The sequence below is a fragment of the Haliotis rubra genome, unplaced genomic scaffold (assembly GCF_003918875.1).
Source record: "Haliotis rubra isolate DU_JTF1 unplaced genomic scaffold, ASM391887v1 Scf217, whole genome shotgun sequence".
NCBI lineage: Eukaryota > Metazoa > Mollusca > Gastropoda > Lepetellida > Haliotidae > Haliotis > Haliotis rubra.
In genome coordinates, this window is record NW_025766192.1 from 164,665 (window position 1) to 187,569 (window position 22,905).

Sequence of the window (22,905 nt, forward strand, 5' to 3'; positions counted from 1 at the left end):
ATGTTTGGAAACAGTCTCTGCAACCAATCATGAACATTCCTTCACCAGTTGACCATGGTTGGAGCATAAGTGATGGTCAGCTTATCCCTATTCTGATGTCGAGAGATCCTGCTCCCCCATGGATTAGTTGAACTGACATCGTGTAAAAGCAAAAAGTCATCATGCCAGCAGAAAGAATGATATAGTGTGCACATAGGCATGTCTTTTTGTATGGCAGATGATTGTTGCCTGAACACCTTTGACTTGTTGCCAGTAGATGACTCCGATTCTGACATGAGTGAGTGAGTGAGTTTAGGTTTACACCGCACTCAGCAAAATTCCAGCTATATGGCGGTCTTCTGTAAATAATCGAGTCTGGACCAGACAACCCAGGGATCAACAGCATGAACATCAATCTGCGCAATTGGGATACGATGACATGACTCAACCAAGTCAGCGAGCCAGACAACTAGATCCAGCTAGTCACCTCTTACGACAAGCATGGGTTATTGAAGATCAATTCTAACCCGGATCTCTACAGGTCCGATTCTGACATGAAGTAACATATGAAATGAAAGAAAGTGAAAAGGAGGGTTAATTGCAAGCTTATGGATGTATCAAAAGTGATTAAGAGTTATCTGATAGAACAATTTGAATACCTACAACCAAAGCTTAGACGTAGTTATTGGCCATGAAGCATAGTTTTCAAACACTTTTGGATAATGTTATTTCATCAAATATTTTAGGAATGTGAAGCTTTGACTGACCCTATCATTGAAATTTAGCTCTATTCCTATACTGTATTAAACATTAGACACCAAATGATATGTTTGGATTTCATATCAGTACAAATTTAGTCTTCCAATAAGTATATGTAGTTAAACTACAATGGCGGCCATTTTGGCAGCCATTTTGAATTCTGGGTAATATATAAAAATCCCTAATAATATGCTGTCACTCTAGAAGTAAAGAGAAAACAAAAAGAACTTGTTTTAGTAACAAAAATAATGTTAACTGCCTTTAAATAAATCACTCTCACACATTTCCATGAAAAGTCGGAGAATTGCAAAAAATACCCCTGACTCAAAGAATGAGCCGTAAAACATTAAATTACCACGATATGACCAACCAAATGACTTGTTTTGTGCCCAAGCCATCACTCTAGGAGAAACAAGTGTCAAAACACATCAAAAGTATCAACTTTGGATGTAAATGGAAACATTCAGTGTTCATTTTTATGTAGATTGAAGTGCTGAGAAGGCAAAACACGACAAAACAAAATGGCGGACAAAACGGCGGCCATTTTGATTTTTTTTTCAAAACAAAATTATGTCAAATAATTTCTACATCCTTTAGCAGTACACAAAAGTCAAAATGAAAGTGATCAGATTGATAGTAGTAAAACTATTAATGATTAACTTTGAGGTGTGGTCGGGGAGCAAACGAAATGTGACGAAATGGCTCGCAGACCCCCACCACATATAATGGCCTGTAAAAAAAAAACCTGATACCACAATCTGAGAGTATTACAGGCCTTTTCATGAGCCCAAGACATCATACTAACTGAAAATAGTGTCAAACAAAATCAGTACTGGGGAGGCTACGAAATCCTATTTCTAGGCCTCTTTTGAGATTCTCCTCCTGGACTAATACCCGCAACTAGCTGTATGCACGTATTCATGTGGCCACCATCTGGTGGGTTCTTTTAAGTGCACAGGGTTGTGTACTGTACATTAGAGGTTGTGACAACACTGAAAGAGTCTGCACACAAAGTTGACTTCAAGGTTTTTTATGCCCGGTCACAGGTGAGCTTGATCCCCGAACCTCCAAGCTACTCGGTATGTTTTCAGTTATAATATGATAGAGAGCTTTAAGTACTCAAGTTTGTCAACACAGTTTGTTTCAGCTATACCGCACTCAGCAATATTCCAGCTATGTGACAGCAATCTGTAAATAATCAAGTCTGGATTTGACAATCCCATGCAGGGGTGGAAATAACCCATTGCCCGACATCCGACTCAAGTGTTTTTTTCTGTCGGGCAAGCAAATTTGTATATCACGCTGTATCGGTGTCCAGTTGACTTTCCAATGTTAATAATGTTGTTTATTTAAAAATGCAACAAGAAAACGGCCGGTATAGTGGAAAAATGATCAGGGCAAGTGATTTTACATGTGCCACTATACCGGGAGTACACTAGCAATTTTAAAGTTATTTCCACCCCTGCCATGTGAACATCATGAGCATCGATCTATGCAATTGGAATACAATGACATGTCAAAAGTCAGCAAGTCTGACCACCTGATCCTTTTAATTGCCTCTTACTACAAACATGGATTACTGAAGATTAATTCTAACCCATATTTTCACAGGTTTATATTATGAGAAACATTCGACATTGCAGTGTATAAATAGTGACTGACTGACTGACTGACTGAGTTTGGTTTTACGCCACTTTCAGCAATATTCCAGCAACATCACGGCGGGGGACACCAGAAATGGGCTTCAAACATTGTACCCATGTGGGAATTCGAACCCGGGTCTTCGGCATGACGAGCCAACGCTTTAACCACTAGGCTACCCCACCGCCCGTATAAATAGTGATAGTGTCTGACCACTCCTCCATATCGTCACCTTGTACAACATATATCTTCTGAAGGTTGCTGACGATCTATTCTCCCTAACCTATACTCCCTGTGTGTAATCCCAACAACAATAACAATAATAAATTATGAAACTAAAAAGAACACCATTTTCATAAGACAAATTTGTTCAAAACGACTTCATAAAAAGATATAGCAATGATATGCAAAAAATCATACATATTTCTGAACAGAGGAATGTGTACCTTGTTTAAGTTTTGACAACATGGACTTCTCTGCATCTACTGATGCACTTTTTCCAACTAAAAGACGCTTTGCTAGGTCTTTCTTGTAGAAAGCTTCAAACACATCCTTCCCTGAAAATATAAAAATTGCTGCTTTTTTATACTGAACAAAAGTATTATTTCAGTGTAGCGAGAAACTATACACTAAAATAATACTTTTGTTTAGTGATTTAGGCTGCACTCAACAATATTCCATCTATATGATGCTGATATGTAAATATTCAAGTATGGACCAGACAATCCAGTGATTGACATCATGAGCATTAATCTAATCAATGTTACATCTATGTAATGATACTGATTATCTAACACCATTCCAGCCAAATCATGGCAGGGGACACCAGAAATAGGCTTCACACATTGTACCAATGTGGGGACTCGAACTCAGGTCCTTGCCATGGCAAACAAACACTTTAACCACTAGGCCACCCCACTGTCTCCAAGAATGTACAGCAAATATGGGAATGCTGTGTGTTTAGAAATTAAAGGAGGGTATTTTGTTTGTCCTTTCAGTGTAAAACACAGGTCGTGTATGACTTGATCAGTTAGACTGAATCAATGTCAGGGTTCGAAATACCCCATATATTAGTGTGCCATGGCACGGTAAATATTGAAATAGCACGGTTAAGAAATGTTCTCAGTGCCTTTTTGACATGCCTATTTTTTTTAGAGACATAACTCACATTTAGTCATTTAATCCCCCAAGCAATTATTTTTGTCCAAATTTAATAATACCATACATATTTGAATGCTCATAAACCCATTTCTTTATTTCAAAATAAAATTCAAATGATCACCATCATTGTCATTTATTCTAAAAACATGTGGGCACACTTGATTTCTGAAAGGCACACCTAAAATATTTGTCTGGTGCCCTAAGGCACACTTAGGAAAAAAGTATTTCTAACCCAGAATGTAGAGAATGTCAACTGTTAACGTTGCGCGGCATTTAACAAAACTGCTCTCCTTACAAGCAACACTGCTTACCATGAATGAACCTAAAGAGCACCATGATCTTGTCTAGAAGTCTTTCCAACTCTTCCTCAGTTGCTTCCTGGGGAACAAAATAGAATAAATATCTGTTATGTTTTGTTGTTTAACATTCCATCTATAAGATCACGTTTCGACCAGACAATCCAGGGTTTAATAGTATTAGTGTAAGCAACAATCCACTTTCTTTCTGTACAATGACTTGCAATCAATCAACTTTCTGAAATTGTCTCATGACCAGCGATGGTTGCTTGTTGTTTGTTTCTTGTTTAATGTCACACTGAGCAATATTCAAGCTATATGGCGTCAGTCTTAAAATAATCAAACCTTGACAAGACCATCCTTTGATCAACTTTATGAGCATTGAGCTATGCAATTGGGATATAATGTGTCAACAAAGTCAGCGAGCCTGACCAACCGATCCTGTTTGTAGCCTCTTACGACAAGCATGGGTTGCTAAAACATATTCTAACCCGGATCTTCACGGGTACAATTGTTGCTAGGGACTGATACTAACACAGTACACCAATGGGTTCCAAATCAAGCTTCACTACTGTCTATATTACTTTTACATAACATCTTTGTTCAAACTGGTTAATCAGAAGACAATTTCTTACTGCAGTTTATACAACAAAAGGTATAAAGACAAACCTTGTTTCCTGCTCTTAACTTCGAGTCCACATATTTTGCTGAAACAAAAGTATGTAGATGTGAGATAACAGGTGAAGGTAGTGAATGTTTAACTCCACATTAATACTCCATACTAGGGATGCCATGATAAATTGATACATCGATACTTTTTCTAAGACAATACAATTATTGATACATTCAAAACTGTATTGACATTTAGTTTTGAAACTATTGGTTTAAATATGCCTATGTATCGTTTACATTTTGCAATTGTATCATGTTTCTTGATGTTATGAGAGTTATAAATGATTATATTTCATGCACAAAGTTTGGAAATTAGAACTTTTTAATCTCTGAGAATTATAATTGTCCATGTAAAGATCAACATATTTTAAGTATGAAATATTAATGTTCAAAATATAACTAAATTTACACAACAATACCGCGAAAATTGGTATCATGATACGTATCGAATCGTGACATGGGTATTGTGATACGTATCGATTCATGAAACTTATGTATCGTGCCATCCCTACTCTATATCACTGCATCACTAAATACTGTGGACCAGGTAAATCAGTGATCCATGAACAACAATCCATCCTGTTGTGGATGCTGCTGCTGCTCAAACATCATGGGCGGAAGTTGCTCGTTTCCCCTGATAAATGGAGCATCCTGAATCCCACTGAGGTTGTTTGTTTCGTTTGTTGGTAAATGCTGTGCTCAGCCAATATTCCAGCCATTTTACAAGGGATGTCAATAATCAAGTGTAGACCAGACAGTCAGGTGACTGACATCATGAACATTTATCAACACAATTAGACAGATGCATTGACCCAACATCACTGAGCCGGACAACCCGATCCTGTCACTTGGCCCTAACAATAACCATTGGTTGCTCATGGCCAGTTCTAACTCAGACACAACAGAAGTTGTGAACCTGAAATCTTGGGTAAGAATAGCAAAAGGACTTTATGCATTCTACAAAAGCCTCCAAGAAGTAGAGGAAATATCTTCCATCAGTTGTTACTCACCTATAAGTTCGGCTGGCTTGTTTTGTCTTTGGTTGATGAAGTTTTCAAAGCTATCCTTCATTGCATTGATAAATTTGTCATTACGACCAAAACATGTGCTGATTATGTTGTCAATCTTATCCTTGAAATCTGAAACAATATTCGCAGTCTTAAGGTGGAACCAAAGAAAGAAAATGTGTTTGATACTATACCACTTCTGTTTTGTTCATGCTTACAATGCACATATAGCACTGATAACCTTGTACAAGACAAACAGCTAAATAAAACACGAATACTGATCCAGATATAAATAACCAGATAGCAACCATGTGATCGAAACTCTGTGATGATCGAAACTCTGTGATGATGCAAATTGCTAGTAAAATGGACATTTCTTGAAGTCTTATTTTGATAATACCAATGGAGTATGAATGATGTCACATCTACATGACACACCTTCATGACATCATATGAACATCACATATCTGCATGTCATATGACTGACTGACCGAGTATGGTTTTATGCCGTTTTTAGCAATATTCCAGCAATATCACTGCGGGGAACACAAGAAATGGGCTTCACAAATTGTACCCATGTGGGGAATCGAACCCGGTTATTCGGCATGACAAGCAAAAATGCTTTAACCACTAGATTAAACCACCGCCCCGCATTTCATACAAGTGAGTGAGTTGAGTTTTACACCACACTCAGCAATATTCCAGCTATATGGCGGCGGTCTGGAAATAATCGAGTCTGGACCAGACAATCCAGTGATAAACAGCATGAGCATCAATCTGCATAATTGGGAACCGATGACATGTGTCAACCAAGCCAGCGAGCCTGACCACCCGATCCCGTTAGTCACCTCTTACGACAAGCATAGGTTACTGAAGGTTCATTCTAACCCGGACCTACACGGGTCGCATGTCATGTGAACATTACATGGCATAATTAAATACAGCACATGGACATCACACATCAACATTACATCGAACCTAGTAAGGCTTGGCATCACGCAACACTGGAACTGTAAAAGTCTAGCACAAATGTCACAAGTTAAAAACTCCACCCAAGCATCACCCACCTAACAAGCTCTGTACCATGTCTTTGTCTTTGTCTGCATCGTTCTCCTGGTTGACAACTATCACTCGCCCAGTGTTCTGTAAAGAGAGTAAATACTTACAGCCGCCAGGACTATGCAATTATAGACTTTATGAGGTGAGTGAGTGAATATGGTTTTACGCCGCTTTTAGCAACAGGGCTCGATTTAAGAGATGATAACCTACTAGCACCAGGGGCAACCTAAGACAAAAACCTAGTTGCACCAGCCAGATTCCAGTTGTACTGCTTTTATTGCAATATGTTATATAAGAAATATGTTTTATTCAGAGTTTACCCATTAAAAATTTTGGCTGCACTTGGTGCAAGTTAGACTAATAACTAGATTGCACTTTGTAATATTGAGTTGCACCAGTGCAAGTAACAAAGCACTAAATCAAGCCCTGAGCAATATTCCAGCAATATCACGGCAGGGGACACCACTAATTGTACCAATGTGGGGAATGGAACGTGGGCCTTTGGCATAACAAGCGAACGCCTTAACCACTAGGCTACCCCACCGCCCCTTTAGGAGGTCAGTGCCATTATTATTGGGCAACATACAGAACTCACAAGAAGGAAGACGTCTAGATCCATAAAAAACCTGCTTTTAACTCATATAGCATCTATTATCATTTTCTAGTACAATACAGACAAAGTCAGAATGAAAGTATAAAATCTATGTTTTACGTTAACATCAGGAGTACCTGTCAAACGGAAACATCTGGCACATCCAGGAAATTCCCATTCTATTTCTAGCAAATCAAGTCAATACCTTGTATTAACAGACCTGACTTGGTCAATATGGCATTCTGTAAAATTGACATTTGACCACTTCTCATCCACTGAGGTATTTTTTCTTGGACATAACAATAAACTTTACAGCATGTTCAATGTCATCATCTCATCTCCACTTCACCTGACTCAAGTATCATGACTTCTGTGTGGTTGTACACATTGCCAAGTGAGACAACACACAACCACACACCAGTCAAGGGTATATTTATATAATCTAATTTAATTCTAATCAAGGATATCTCCATGTAAACCTTCTTGCTCAAAAGTTATTGCCCCCTCCACAGTTATTACTGCAACTCACGATTTGATGACTGAGAACCAACCCTCCCAGCATAGCTTTTGTTATCACGTCGTACCTTGTCTAACTTCTTGCGTAAACAAGACAATAAATGTTTAATAAACTCAACTGTGGACAAATTTGTGCATTATATACAACGTGAAAGCAATGAACACGAAGTAGTACGACAAGCATTGCAGACAGGGTGAGGGTCAACCGCTGAAGTATGCACTCTACAATGCTTCACACAGGTGATTCAGGAAAGTTATTGGTGTCTTGTAAGCTTTATGATCCATGAATGGGTTGTCTTTGATGTAGCTTATTTTAGCTAATATCATCAGGGATGAACAACAGAACTCAGGGTTTTACATGACGCGTGATTCCTGCGTATTTGACGCAACAATTGTGTAAAAGACTCTCAAAATATTATCATAAGAGTCAAGCTAGACGCAAGTTTTATGAGTAACCCTCAGAATTTGGTTCATTAAAATCGATTTGATCAGCAAACAATGATAGTTTTCGTGAGATCTTCATTGATTTAGATATTTCTTTCAATTCATGTTAATAACCGTAAGTTACAGTGAATAAATCACAAGCCTGATTATTTTTTTTTCAGTATACTGCAGTTTGTTATGACTGAAATGAACTGTGAAAAATATACTATTTATTAACTAACATATAAATGACAATACAACAGAAAACAATAAAATTTTGATATACACACATAAATATCACACTGAAATTTTCATGACTCCCTAATATTGAAAATGACTCCCATAATTAAATACTGAGTCACCATGACTCTCTTTTTCCAAAGTCTGTGTAAAACCCTGAGAACTGAATTAGTCCATTTATTTTTATCCTGCTTTTAGCAATATTTCAGCAATATCATGGCGGCAGACACCAAGAATGGGTTTCACATACTGTTAGGGCTGTGCAATATTACCAGTAAAGTATCGCGATACGATTATCGCGATATGGTTCAGATTCTGCAATATATTGGGTCATCCAGAGTTATCTCCCTTTGAATTATCTGCCCTTGATTTCCATAGCAACATAATGTGCTCTAAAAGTGCCAAATATACTTTTGTTTCTTTTCTTTTTCATGTAACATTTTACAAGTGGAAGTGTCTTTATAAGTGGCTGCAAAAGTGCCAAATATTCTACCAAATGCTTTAAGTTTGGGGGGTTTAAATATCTTCATATGTGACGTTTTGGAGGAATTAAGTGGCCTCAAACGGACCAATCTTTTATGAAAAGCAAGATTTATGGATGTCAACTTATTGTTGTGAATAACACAACAATTCGGAGTGTATGCCTGCACCTTCATTAGGTCATGAATAATCACAAATACAAAAGTTGACATCAATAAATCTTGCTTTCCTATGCATTTCACTTCTAAATGCCCTTCAAATATTTGACCAATTTTCTATTTGGACTTATAAGTAGAGCTACTGGAGTGACCACAATTCACATTATTTTGATATTTTTGTTTTGTTTCATAATGGGACATATGTTATCAATTTATGATAAAGGCCAAAGTGTTATAAATCTTGTATGACTATATAATGACATTCTAGTCAAAGATCTTAATTACTGGAGGTCACATGAGATATTAAGCTCAAGTAGTTCACCTAAATCATGTTTTTGTTTCATTTTAAAACAGTTCATGTTAACACGTGTTTATATTGGAGTTGACTCTGAATGAATCACTGACATAGAGTAGCAATAAACACATACTGCATTGAAGTGCATTCTGTTGAAGCAAACAACACTGACCATGAAAATCATGTTATACTATTACCTTTATCATTATGTTTGCAAAACTTTGTTGCAATACAGTTACTTCAATGAAACATTCCACATTAAGGCTCTCTATCATATATCTGTACACCACTGGCATACACCCATACACAATGGGGACAGGAAGCCTGAACATACGGTGTAACAGCAACTAAGAAGATGATGTCGCACACAGAGAGCTATTATGAATTTGTGATGTACACATTTGCACAGAAACCTTCCAGTCAATATATCACAATATGTATTGCAATATCTCTTGAATTATTGCAATATATCGCAATATGAGAATCAGGGCAATATCCAGCCCTACATACAGTAGCTATGTGGTGAGTCAAACCCAGGTCTTCGGTGTGATGAGCGGACACTTAAACCACTAGACTACCCCACCGCCCCTGAACAGAATGTAACCTGACCTTGATATAGAGTCCAAACGACACGAACAGTTGTCGCAGACCATCCCGGAACCGGTTGAAAAGCTGGTACAGCAGAGTCAAGTCTGGTATCCTGTTGGCGTCTAGAAGCTGATCTAAACCTGAAGAGAAATACAATCAAACGTCTTACAATCACAAATTGTAAGACACTGCTAAGTACTTTCTAATCAAACTGACTCCAGGTAAGCTGAATAGAGAGGTTATGATGACAGAGGGAGAAACAGCCCCTGGTTGTAAATATGGCTTTATTCCAGCAATATCATGGCGGGGGACACCAGAAATGGACATGACACATTGTATTACCCATGTGGGGAATTGAACCCGGTGTAGCAGGCCATTTCTTCCCCGTCTAAACTTTCCCCGGGGAGAATCTGGCCTAGGCCAAACTGTCCCCGGGGAGGTTTTGTCCTAGGATAATCTTACCCCGGGGAAAGTTTCGGCTAGTCAAAAGTTTTCCCCACTAGGCCAAACACACACCCCCCCCCTTCCCTCTTATTTAAACTAGGATATTTTGTTCTGTTTTCTATGAAAAGTGGGGAGATTTCTAGGTTACTTCTTCCCCTACTTGTTCTAGGTTGGCCTTCATTCCCCACCCTTGTTCTTATATCAAAGGGGAGATTCTGGCTACCTTCCCCACCCTTGTTCTTATATAGGCTACATCTTCCCCACCCTTGCTCTTATATCAAAGGGGAGATTCTGGCCTAGCTAGGCTCCCCACTTCTTGTTGGGAGATTCCTAGCTGGGCTACTTCTTCCCCACCCTTGTTCTTATATCAAAGGGGAGATTCTGGCCTAGCTAGGCTACTTCTTTCCCCACCCTTGTTCTTATATCAAAGGGAGATTCTGGGGAGATTCTGGCCTAGCTAGGCTACTTCTTCCCACCCTTATATGCTCTAGCCTACTTCTTCCCCATCTTATATCAAAGGGAGATTCTGGCTTAGCTAGGCTACTTCTTCCCCACCCTTGTTCTTATATCAAAAGGGGAGATTCTGCCCTACCTAGCCTACTTCTTCCCCACCCTTGCTCTTATATCAACAAGAAGACAAAGTCATCAATATCCCCCGCAATGGCAAAATACTCTTCATGATTATGTCTACTAGTTATGATTATGTCAAATATTTAGGTGTGTATATAGAAAAGTGGAAGGAGAGTATTGAAAGGTTTTGAAAGTTCTGCTTCAGAAAGGAGCACTATCACCAATTTCAGTCTAAGTCAAATTTGTTGCCATGGAAATGACAAAAATATTTTATTCAGAATTCCAAAACTACCAAAAGGCACAAGTACACCACCAGATCTACCTATGTGCCAAGTTTGGTGAAGAAATAGTGAATGGTTTTAGAGTTATGCTCCGGAAAAGAGCAGAACCACCAATTTCAGTCTAAGTCAAACTTGTTGCCATGGAAACGCAGAAAATATTTTATTCAGAATTCCAACACTACCAAAAGGCACAAGTACACCACCACACCAATCTATGTGCTAAGTTTGGTGAAGAAATAGTGAACAGTTTTAGAGTTCAGCTCCGGAAAAGAGCACTACCACAATTTCAGGCTAAGTCAAACTTGTTGCCATGGAAACGCCAAAAATATTTTATTCAGAATTCCAAAACTACCAAAAGGCACAGGTACACCACCAGATGTATCTATGTGCCAAGTTTGGTGAAGAAATAGTGAACAGTTTTAGAGTTCTGCTCCGGAAAAGAGCACTACCACCAATTTCAGTCAAAGTCGAACTTGTTGCCATGGAAACGCCAAAAATATTTTATTCAGAATTCCAAAACAACCAAAAGGCACCAGTACACCACCAGATCTATCTATGTGCCAAGTTTGGTGAAGAAATATTAAACGGTTTTAGAGTTCTGCTCCGGAAAAGAGCACTACCACCAATTTCAGTCAAAGTCGAACTTGTTGCCATGGAAACGCCAAAAATATTTTATTCAGAATTCCAAAACTACCAAAAGGCACCAGTACACCACCAGATCTATCTATGTGCCAAGTTTGGTGATGAAATAGTGAACGGTTTTAGAGTTATGTCTCGAAAAGAGCACTACCACCAATTTCAGTCAAAGTCGAACTTGTTGCCATGGAAACGCCAAAAATATTTAATTCAGAATTCCAAAACTACCAAAAGGCACCAGTACACCACCAGATCCATGTATGTGCCAAGTTTGGTGAAGAAATATTGAAAGGTTTTAGAGTTCTGCTCCGGAAAAGAGCACTACCACCAATTTCAGTCTAAGTCGAACTTGTTGCCATGGAAACGCCAAAAATATTTTATTCAGAATTCCAAAACAACCAAAAGGCACCAGTACACCACCAGATCTATCTATGTGCCAAGTTTGGTGAAGAAATATTAAACGGTTTTAGAGTTCTGCTCCGGAAAAGAGCACTACCACCAATTTCAGTCAAAGTCGAACTTGTTGCCATGGAAACGCCAAAAATATTTTATTCAGAATTCCAAAACTACCAAAAGGCACCAGTACACCACCAGATCTATCTATGTGCCAAGTTTGGTGATGAAATAGTGAACGGTTTTAGAGTTATGCTCCGGAAAAGAGCACTACCACCAATTTCAGTCAAAGTCGAACTTGTTGCCATGGAAACGCCAAAAATATTTAATTCAGAATTCCAAAACTACCAAAAGGCACCAGTACACCACCAGATCCATGTATGTGCCAAGTTTGGTGAAGAAATATTGAACGGTTTTAGAGTTCTGCTCCGGAAAAGACAAATGTGCACGGACGGACGGACGGACGGACAGACAGACGGACGGACGGACGGATCGGAGTCCATTTTAATACCCCCAAAACGCTATGGGGATAAAAGGGGAGATTCTGGCCGAGCTAGGCTACTTCTTCCCCACCCTTGCTCTCATATCAAAAGGGGGAGATTCTGGCCTACCTAGGCTACTTCTTCCCCACACTTGCTCTCATATCAAAAGGGGGAGATTCTGGCCTAGCTAGGCTACTTCTTCCGCACCCTTGCTCTTATATCAAAAGGGGGAGATTCTGGCCTAGCTAGGCTACTTCTTCCCCACCCTTGTTCTTATATCAAAAGGGGGGAGATTCTGCCCTACCTAGCCTACTTCTTCCCCACCCTTGCTCTTATATCAAAAGGGGGGAGATTCTGGCCTAGCTAGGCTACTTCTTCCCGCACCCTTGTTCTTATATCAAAAGGGGGGAGATTCTGCCCTACCTAGCCTACTTCTTCCCCACCCTTGCTCTTATATCAAAGGGGAGATTCTGGCTTAGCTAGGCTACTTCTTCCCCACCCTTGCTCTTATATCAAAAGGGGGGAGATTCTGGCCTACTTAGACTACTTCTTCCCCACCCTTGTTCTCATATCAAAAGGGAGATTCTGGCCTAGCTAGGCTACTTCTTCCCCACCCTTGCTCTCATATCAAAAGGGGGAGATTCTGGCCTAGCTAGGCTACTTCTTCCCCACCCTTGCTCTCATATCAAAAGGGGGAGATTCTGGCCTAGCTAGGCTACTTCTTCCCCAGCACCCTTGCTCTTATATCAAAAGGGGGAGATTCTGGCCGAGCCAGGCTACTTCTTCCCCACCCTTGTTCTCATATCAAAAGGGGAGATTCTGGCCTACCTAGGCTACTTCTTCCCCACCCTTGCTCTCATATCAAAAGGGGGAGATTCTGGCCTAGCTAGGCTACTTCTTCCGCACCCTTGCTCTCATATCAAAAGGGGGAGATTCTGGCCGAGCCAGGCTACTTCTTCCCTACCCTTGCTCTTATAAACCTACAGTAGGTTTGACTTATATTTTGGTACACATTTTTGCTAAATAGTCCATTTTTGTCTCTGACTTCGGTGTAGTGATTTGAATGCATAGGTACATGTTTGAACGGCATACATCTCTAAATCTATCCTGCTCCTGCTGCCATTCCTATGAAGACACATTGCATTAGTTCTTCATCTGTCCACCATAAGATGTAAACATTCAATCGCACATTTGATGGGTAAATAACATGTAATATACACAGGTTGCTTGCTCTCTTATCATGCTGTTATTAATTATCTAATATTTTTTGTATGTAAGTGTAAATGTAATGGAACATTATTAACATAAGCTTGTTTACTAATCCATAATCACTTTGGGTGAATGAAACATGATTCAGATATCCATGGGCCAAGTATACACCTTTTCAAACCTTGTCTTTTGAATATAGAATAAGGCAATATAGTGGTATGATACATGATACAGCATTTGATACAGATATTGTGTTGGGTTGTTGTTGTGTTGATGTTTACATCTGCTTCCAACTGTTAAGTTGATGTCGCCGACATGGATGCCATATTTAAAGTCATGAGTGAGGGAATAAGATTTAGAATGGACATGGACATCCAAGTAAAAACTGGGTATTTAGATGACCTGTAAATTGCTAATGGAACTTGAGATCAACATGAATATGTTATGAATGTGTTCACGAGAATAGCTATGTCTTGTTTTCGTTTCTGACTTTTTGCAAGACAAAAATAAACATGAAAACAAGGTTTGGGAAGAAATAGCCTAGCTAGGCCAGAATCTCCCCCTTTTGATATAAGAACAAGGATGGGAAACAAGTAGCCTTTAAAGTTGATTCATGGGTGGGAAAGTTTGGCCCGGGGAAGATTAAGCTGGGGGGGAAGGGGAAGAAAGAGGAGAGGGAGAAAGAGGAAAGCGGAAGTTTGGCCTAGGCTAAAGTTTCCCCGGGGAAGGTTTGGCCAGGGGGAAAGTTTGGCCTGTTACACCGGGTCTTTGGCATTTTAACCACTAGGCTACCCCACTGCATCACAAGCGAGTGAGTGAGTGAGTGAGTGAGTGAGTGAGTGAGTGAGAGAGGTTTGTACCATGACTGATACCAACCAATTCAGCACACTGACCACCCAATCCTGTTAGTCGCCTCTTACAAGAAGCATGGGTTGCTGAAGACCAATTCTAACCCGGATCTTCACGGGTCCCTAGAATTATGACAGCCGTAGCCCTACAATTGCTTTGTAGAATGTCTTCCTGCTCCTGGAGGAGTTAATCCAACATGAAATGACAGACTTGACTCCCCAGGGGTAAAGTTGATGAAGGTGATGGTGGTAGTGGAATTGGGTTTAACGTCGTGCTTGAGAATATTTCGCTCATATGACGACGTGCATGCGTGTGTATGTGTATGTGCGGCTGCTTGTACTAGCCCAGAATAAAGCTGGTTTTATAGTGCAAGCCCACTGATGCCATGCCGCAGTGAAGCATGAATACCCCACTCAGACACATTAGTCTGACTCCAAGCCAACCAGTCCTTGCTGTACCCATTAATGCCGAGCGCCAGGCAGGGACCAACAAGTACCATATTTTAACGTCTTTTGGTATGGCGCAGTCGGGGATCGAACCCACGACCTTCCGCACTCTGGGCGGACGCTCTAACCACTACACCACGGAGGCGGGTAGTTGATGAAGGACATACTCACCTTTCTGCAGTATCTGGTGTAGATGCTGTTCCAGCAGCTGTCTCTCCACACACATCACCAAAGCCTTCCTACAATAACACAGTCATATGGTCAGTACTACAACCAGGATTTCCTCACGAGAAATGACCTTTAGAAAATGTGGGCCAATAACTAAAAGTGAAAAGTCCTTCAATTTGACATTTTGACAACCAAACCGATTTGATGAAAAACTGTACATCAAGTACATCGAAACAAGCTCCTTACAGCAGTTCATATTACACTTTTGTATGCAAATAGACATACTAGCAATGTGCAGAGCTTAGGAAGCCTCGTTTTGAATTCCGGAAGTTTCAATATTTTGATTTTGATTTCCGAATGTTTGACATCGCCTTCAATGAAAATAGTAGTATTTTGAAATTGATTACACGTCCAATCGAAGTTTTTGAAAGGCATTTAGAAGTTGGATGAGCATGAATACATTATACGTTTAATGAATAACAACTTCTTTTTCATTTTATTCACAATGTTTCAGAGCTAATTCTTGCTCCTTCATCAGCATTCACCTCATTGAGGGGCAAGAATTAGCTCTGAAACATTGTGAATAAAATGAAAAAGAAGTTGTTATTCATTAAACGTATAATGTATTCATTTATGTGCCCGGTATATGGAAAGGTGTTATAAATTATAAACTTGCGCCAACAATGGCGCATACATTTATACATAAAGTGCCAAGGTAAGTACAATTAGCAGTAATCCCGCCATTGCGCAGGCTGGCTGCAGCGGCTGTTATTACTATTACCACAATATTACCTCACATGATTCAACTACTGCAACACAATACAAATAGAATCATGAAAGATATAAACCTGTGTTGGGATAGTATTAACATGGTTAATCAACTAACGATGAATGAATAAAACTGGCAAAGTCAGCAGATTCCCTCTGTTACCAAAGGGAAGTAACTCTAATTTATAGCTGTAATCCTTGCTGATCAACATGGGGTATGTTTGAAATATGACTGTTTCTTATACATAATTTACAGCAACTAGTGAAACAAGATTTATATTCATACTATTGACAATGCCACTGGCATTTTTAGATTCTCATTAATATTGTACAACTGGCGGAAAAGCAAATGAAAATACATGGATATATCATTGTACTCATGGTAGTCAGTTAGGGACTGTTCATAATTCATGGCTAAGGGGGGATGATGATGATTTTAAGGGAGGGTCACCCATTTTGTTCTGGGGAGGTAGGGGTGTCATCAGTTTTGTTCACATGTAGAAGGGTGGTCATTGATTTTGTGCATGATATGCAGGGGGGTCATTTACTTTGTACATAAAATTTAGCAGTGGGTCATTCACATAGTACATGCCTCCCTATGAAAATCATCACCCCCCAACCCCCACTAAATAATGAACAGTCCCTTACTTTATCAAACTGTTGCCTCAGTAATAAACCATTTAAACTGACTGACTGAGTTTGGTTTTACGCAGCTTTTAGCAATATTCCAGCAACATCACGGCGGGAGACACCAGAAATGGGCTTCACCCATTGTACCCATGTGGGGATTCGAACCCGGGTCTTCGTCAGGCGAGCCAACGCTTTAATCACTAGGCTACCCCACCGCCCCCCATTTAAACTATCCGGGTGGAAGCTCTTGCTTTTTTTATAACAAACGGATCTGTTTTTTTACATGTTGTGCTTGAGTAACAAGATGTTATAAAACTGACATAGGTCCATGTGGGGATTGGGGGTGGGGGGGGTGGGCTGATACAACTGAAACAGTACACTAAAGCGTATATTGAGATGAGGCTTATCATATCAATACATAAAATAGTTAATTTTATTCCTATAGCCAAATACACTTTGGTCAAGTAATAGGTCCTCAATCTTGGACTGATATAATTGGATTCAAGTAACAGATGTCAGCACATGTATAGATATTGTTGATACAGATAGTGGAGAGCAATGTCGCGGTGACCTAGCCAGGTGGTATCAAGCAAGTCTCCTAGCTCTAATTAACAGTATGAGTTATGATTAACTCACTGGTGAGTCACCTGTTACAGCAAGCATGGGGTAAGGAACAGATGTACCTGACCTCTAACTGGGTCAACCTGACCTCATTATCTCCAGGCTTGATCCAGCAGAGTCAAGACAATCTAAAAACATCTAGAAACATTTTCACAAATTGTGACAACTGGTTCACTTTTATATCATCAACCCAGGAAAATATTTAGGTGTAACGGTTTATTTGTATTGCAAGCTGAATCTTACTTTGTTGACTGGTCCAAATAGTGAAGGAGTCTTTCGTTTTCTTCATTGAGACGTTTGTCCACATGGGCAAGATATTCAGGCACCTGCAGATATATAATACATTGTCAACTAACTTGCATAGTTCACAGCACACACATTCAACACTGGTGCTTTCTTGATGACTAGTCAGATAAGTGAAACACTCATGTCACTGGTGTTCAGAGTGTGTTCCTAGTGAGTGAGTAAGCGAGTTTAGTTTTACAGGGCTCAAGATAATTTGTCAAGATCAGGAGTATGTACTCCTTTTTTTTCCAATATAGGAGTACTGGAAATATACTTAAGGGTCCATTTAGAGTAAAGAATGGAAATTAATGGCGGATCAGTACTGTAATCTTGTGTTTCGTTTCATATATGCACCACAACATTGCTGCTCTTGTGTAAACAGGTCAATACACACCAAAAAAATACACTTTCAGATAAATACGTCTGTAAATGATTCTAAGACCGTACACCATATTGCTGGGGTGTGTATCTGCTACATTTTCTAAATTATTTCCCAACGTATCGTGCATATTTTGTATCCACACATACGCCCCTTATCTGGAGCCCTGGTTTTACACAGCTTTTGACGGGGAAAACCAGAATGGGCCACACACATTGTACCCATGTGGGCAATCAAATCCGGGTTGTTGCTTGTTCTGTATGAACAAGCTTAAAATGTTTACTGACTACATTTTCTGACAGATTTCTCAGCTTCAACTTGTAGCATATTAACACTGTCAGCTGCTCCAGAAAAACATCCCTCAACTGATAGAAGTCAGTAAGGACCTCATCATTGCACTCATCAGCACGATTTTATGGTCTTGGGCTTGCTCACCAACATCGGAGTCTGTTGACACCTAACCAAGTAAAAACCTGTAACTATGGCAACCACTCAACTTCAGAGTATAGTTGACCCCAGCTTCAAACATGCGTACAGGTACCTATTCTTTCACAGAGTCCCAAGTACTGACATCAATATGATGATGCGCAAAAAACAGAGCAGTTTGAATGAAATGGTGTATATAAACCATTAAGTAGTTGGAGAGAGTGAATATTGTTTTATGACATTTTTAGCAATATTCCAGCAATATCACCGCAGGGAACACAAGAACTGAGCTTCACATACTGTACCCACATGTGGAATCAAACCTGGGTCTTTGGTGTGATGAGCGAATGCTTAACCACTAGACTACCCTGCTGCCCCTAAAGCTGTAAGGAAGATGTGTATATGTGGTAGAGGTGCTTACATCTCTCTCCTGCATCAGCTGCTGCCCCTCTGCTGCGTACAGCTGTTCTGTGGCGTCCAGGAATTTCTTTTCAAAGGAATCATGGTAGATCTGCAAGTGACAAGCAGAGATAAGTCAAAGAGTGAGTTTGGTGCCATCAGAACAGTATTTTCCAAAATTAGACGGCATCCTGGCCTTGTTGAAATTCACTGTGATATTTGCCAGAAGTTCAAATAAACCATGACTTCAAAGGATCATTGTACCTGCCCTTTTGATGAAAATCAAAGATTAAGGGGCCCCAAGTTATAAATACTACAGAAACATCCAGGACCAAGCACCTCCCCTTATTATCCACACTGGCTACAAATCTTGGGAGCCCATTAATACCAAGCTTTCAACATTAGGGTAAGACAAACCAGTTGATTTCCATCATCCATGTTTACTTTCAAACACTGAACAGTATTTCATCATGCTGGGCTGAACATATTAACAGTCATCATTATTTTATCAATATCACAGTGTCAAGTGTAAGGAGACCCCAAATTAGTGCACATAGAAGACAAATAACATGTAGATTTCTTTTTCACAAATTTTCTAGTCAAATCTGGGAACCTGGAATTAATGTGAGACAGTATGTCATCTCTACCCCTTAACTTGTGCCAATTAACTTCAATAATATAAGGTAGTTGGACCATTACATACCTGCAAATCTGACAACATCCTGAGGAGACTTTTCAGCAACTGTCGGTTAACTGCCTCGCCATTGCGTTCCCTTCCGATCAGCTTCAACAAGCCGTCAACGGTCCGTGCCTCCACTGTCTTGTGGCTGATAATGTTGGCGCGGAAGAGATCAAGACCCATATCCCTGAAAACAGATATCAGTGTTCACGAATGGTGTTTCAAAGTAACAGGACATTGGGTCCTGTAAGTTTAAGATGTCTGTCTGACCCATTGAAAATTCACAGGACCCATGGAATAAAATTAAGCACACATTTCAGATTTAACATTTCTTATAATTGGCATTGAAATTATTTACAAACTAAAGAAAAACTAAGATAAAATAAACAGCAAACAATTGTCACATGTCAAACATAACAACTTCAGTCAAAGTCATTGTGAAATATACAGACAGACACTGGGGCCCGGTGGGTTGTAGACTTCTATCGGACCGTTAGCGAATCTGCCGGATTTATCAGAGGGTCAGACACTATTCGAGAACACTGAGATATGCACACTTAGTGAGTGAGTTTAGCTTTACACTGCACTCAGCAATATTTCAGCTATATAAAAGAGTCTGGACCTGACAATCCAGTGATCAACAGCATGAGCATCAATCTATGCAATTGGGATACGATGGCACGTGTCAACCAAGCCAGCAACCCTGGCCACCTGATCCCGATAATTGCCTCTTACAACAAGCATGGGTTACTAAAGACCAGTTGTAACCCGGATCTTCACTGGTTGAACACTTAGTACATGACTCAGGAAAGTACAACTTGATGGAACTTTGCTTTGATGAATTGTCAACTAAATACGTTTAAAATCATTAACACTCACCATATTGAAAGAATTGCAGAATTCTGAAGTACATATGTCCTATCCAGGAACAGGAATATACTGCGAATCATTATCTGAAAAAGACAATCGAGAAAATATCTTGTGAACTTTCATGGAGAGTATGAAGAACAGATAGATGCCATGGTTACACAGTAGTCATTTCCCGATACACCATCATAAAGCAGGAATGTCCAAGAATGTCCACCAGTTGAAATAATGATAAAATGTAGCACTGACACCCAAATTGTACTAGCCGATAGGACAGGTCACGGCTGATGCAAGTTTCCATTTCTGTCATACTAAGTCAAATATATGTATCAAACTTTTAGTTTCACACTGTTCATAAGTGAAATATCATATGTGCCATATGTACTTGATAAAAAAGGGTCATGCTTTCATTCAGATGTTTCTAAAATTGCCTCATTGGTTCAGGGTTTTACATGATGTGCAAATATGCGTCCAGTACACACAAATGTAGAGAATGGACGCAGAAAAACAATTCACTGCGTCCAGAAGGGACGCAAAATTTTATTCATTGTACCACAAAACATCTATGACTTCGCTAAGTGTTTGGTTGTTTCTTTCAGAGCAGTTTCGTGCATCATTTCATCCATAAGTCTACATGATCAATGATTCATTCCAGGCTCTAAAGAAATTATTAACACATTCACTTCTTTACGCTAGTGACAATCCAAACCATATCTTGCAGTACTTTTTTTACAATATGTTAAATAAAGCTGTATGATATTAAACTCACTGGATGCTTTGAGCCCACTTTATATTATTAAGTCATTTTCAAAGTAACATTTAAAGGAACAGATAACAAACATGATTTGGTTCCAAAAACTATATAACAGAATAAGGATCAATATCCATAATTGTATTCACCACTGTGCTCAACATTACATTTCCTCATGCAATGCAAATTACATAGCATTCATATTCTGTTTCCTGCACAGGTCTCCTTGCCAAATTAGACTTGAGTGAAGCTTAAGTTAAAATACTACGTCTGTTTTATCAGTCATTAAGTAAACAACTTGTTTGACATAAACAAACATAGAGGGTACATCAATGTATTTATCTAACCAAATACCTCAATGTTAATTTTGAACAGTTTGAGACATGGGTATCGGATAAAAATAAGGTGTACCAAATTTCAGCAATTAGCCAATACTGATTTTCAGATGATACAAAATCTATCAGACGAGAAGAAAATGTAATTTTTAGAGTAAAATTGATATTTTATACTTATCCTGACTCATGCTCTTTTGCTTGTCTTCTTCTTCTTGCGAACATAGTGGAACACTTGTATCTCCTTATTTGAAGCTCCCTTCAAAATAAAATCACTAATTGGTACTCACCACGGTTGCTCCCCTTTGTCTCCCCTGGCGGGAAAGGTGTCGCCACCCTCTGGCCATGTGCTCCACTCTCTCCTGATTTAGCGAGCCCAACACTTGAATTTACAGGGGAAATCCAAAGTGTTATGTGGGGAGGATGGGAGGGCTAACCTCATGAGTCAGGATAAGTATAAAATATCAATTTTACTCTAAAATTACATATTTTTCCTTATCCTGACTCATGCTCTTTGCTTGTAGCATCCTAATGAACGGAGGTGGGTAACAGAATACTTTGGATTTATAATTAGTGATTTTGTATAGATATACTGTAATATCCCCTCACGGGAACTTCATGAAGGCTTAGATTTAGGATGTTTCCTGTATAAAGAAACCATAGGTTATATAAAGCCATTAAAGGGGAATTACATTATGAATATATTGAACAATACATATAAAATTATATATATATATATAGGTGACTCTGATAGAGGCACTGAAATTGACTATATCCAAGTATATGCTTAAGGTTGAATACTTAAGCTGAACATATATACATAGCCCTAAAACTCCGTAGAGTTATAAGCTAGATGAGTATGTATAAAATACATATTAATCTTGTGAGGATAATATTTTAACGCCTCACGAGGGACTGTCAGTTGCTGAGCCGAGGACCAGTGGTCCGAAATGGTGAATGCCAGAGACATCTTCTGTAGTGATGTCTCTTAGGTAGTGATTAGCAAATACCATGTTAGATTTCCAATAGCATCCTTCCATAATCGTGTTCAAGGAACAGTTACCGTGTAGGGCGAGGGTAGAGGCCAGTGCCCTGATCTCATGTGGATTTGATGCTGTTGGTGGGTCCAAGCCTGCTGCCTTGTAGGCACGGAGAATGACAGTCCTTATCCAAATAGATATTGTGGTCCGTGACACTTCTGTTTGATTCAGAGGCGATAATGGGATGAATAAACGTTTGAGAAATCTTCTCCTTGTTTTGGATCGTCAGTAAATAAACTTTGAGCTCTTACGGACACAGTGATAGGTCTTGTGTATCTTGTGATCCGAAAATAGAGGATAGCGCCGGGATGTGGAATAATCTGTCTGGTTGACCTGGCAGTTGATTTTTTGCGATGAAATCCCATCTTAATCCGAGGTGCGCTG

General features: G+C 39.4%; 1 protein-coding gene and 1 long non-coding RNA gene across 2 annotated transcripts in view; one reads left to right on the forward strand and one right to left on the reverse strand.

Moving 5' to 3' along the window:
• LOC124277032 (cullin-4A-like) overlaps window positions 1-22,905 on the reverse strand; it is a 47,547-nt gene that overhangs the window by 15,964 nt on the left and 8,678 nt on the right. The window contains exons 4-14 of the mRNA XM_046712683.1: window positions 20,411-20,484; window positions 19,556-19,718; window positions 18,875-18,964; window positions 17,607-17,689; window positions 15,348-15,415; window positions 9,888-10,006; window positions 6,583-6,658; window positions 5,519-5,647; window positions 4,506-4,543; window positions 3,852-3,918; window positions 2,826-2,936 (exon numbers count right to left, since the gene is read on the reverse strand). Coding sequence (XP_046568639.1) covers window positions 2,826-2,936; window positions 3,852-3,918; window positions 4,506-4,543; window positions 5,519-5,647; window positions 6,583-6,658; window positions 9,888-10,006; window positions 15,348-15,415; window positions 17,607-17,689; window positions 18,875-18,964; window positions 19,556-19,718; window positions 20,411-20,484 — 1,018 coding nt within the window. The remainder of the gene's footprint in view (window positions 1-2,825; window positions 2,937-3,851; window positions 3,919-4,505; window positions 4,544-5,518; window positions 5,648-6,582; window positions 6,659-9,887; window positions 10,007-15,347; window positions 15,416-17,606; window positions 17,690-18,874; window positions 18,965-19,555; window positions 19,719-20,410; window positions 20,485-22,905) is intronic.
• On the forward strand, window positions 1,681-15,010 carry LOC124277033. Its single transcript, XR_006898723.1, has 4 exons — window positions 1,681-1,853; window positions 6,717-6,720; window positions 7,876-7,882; window positions 14,983-15,010. It is a non-coding gene; the product is annotated as an uncharacterized LOC124277033 (long non-coding RNA).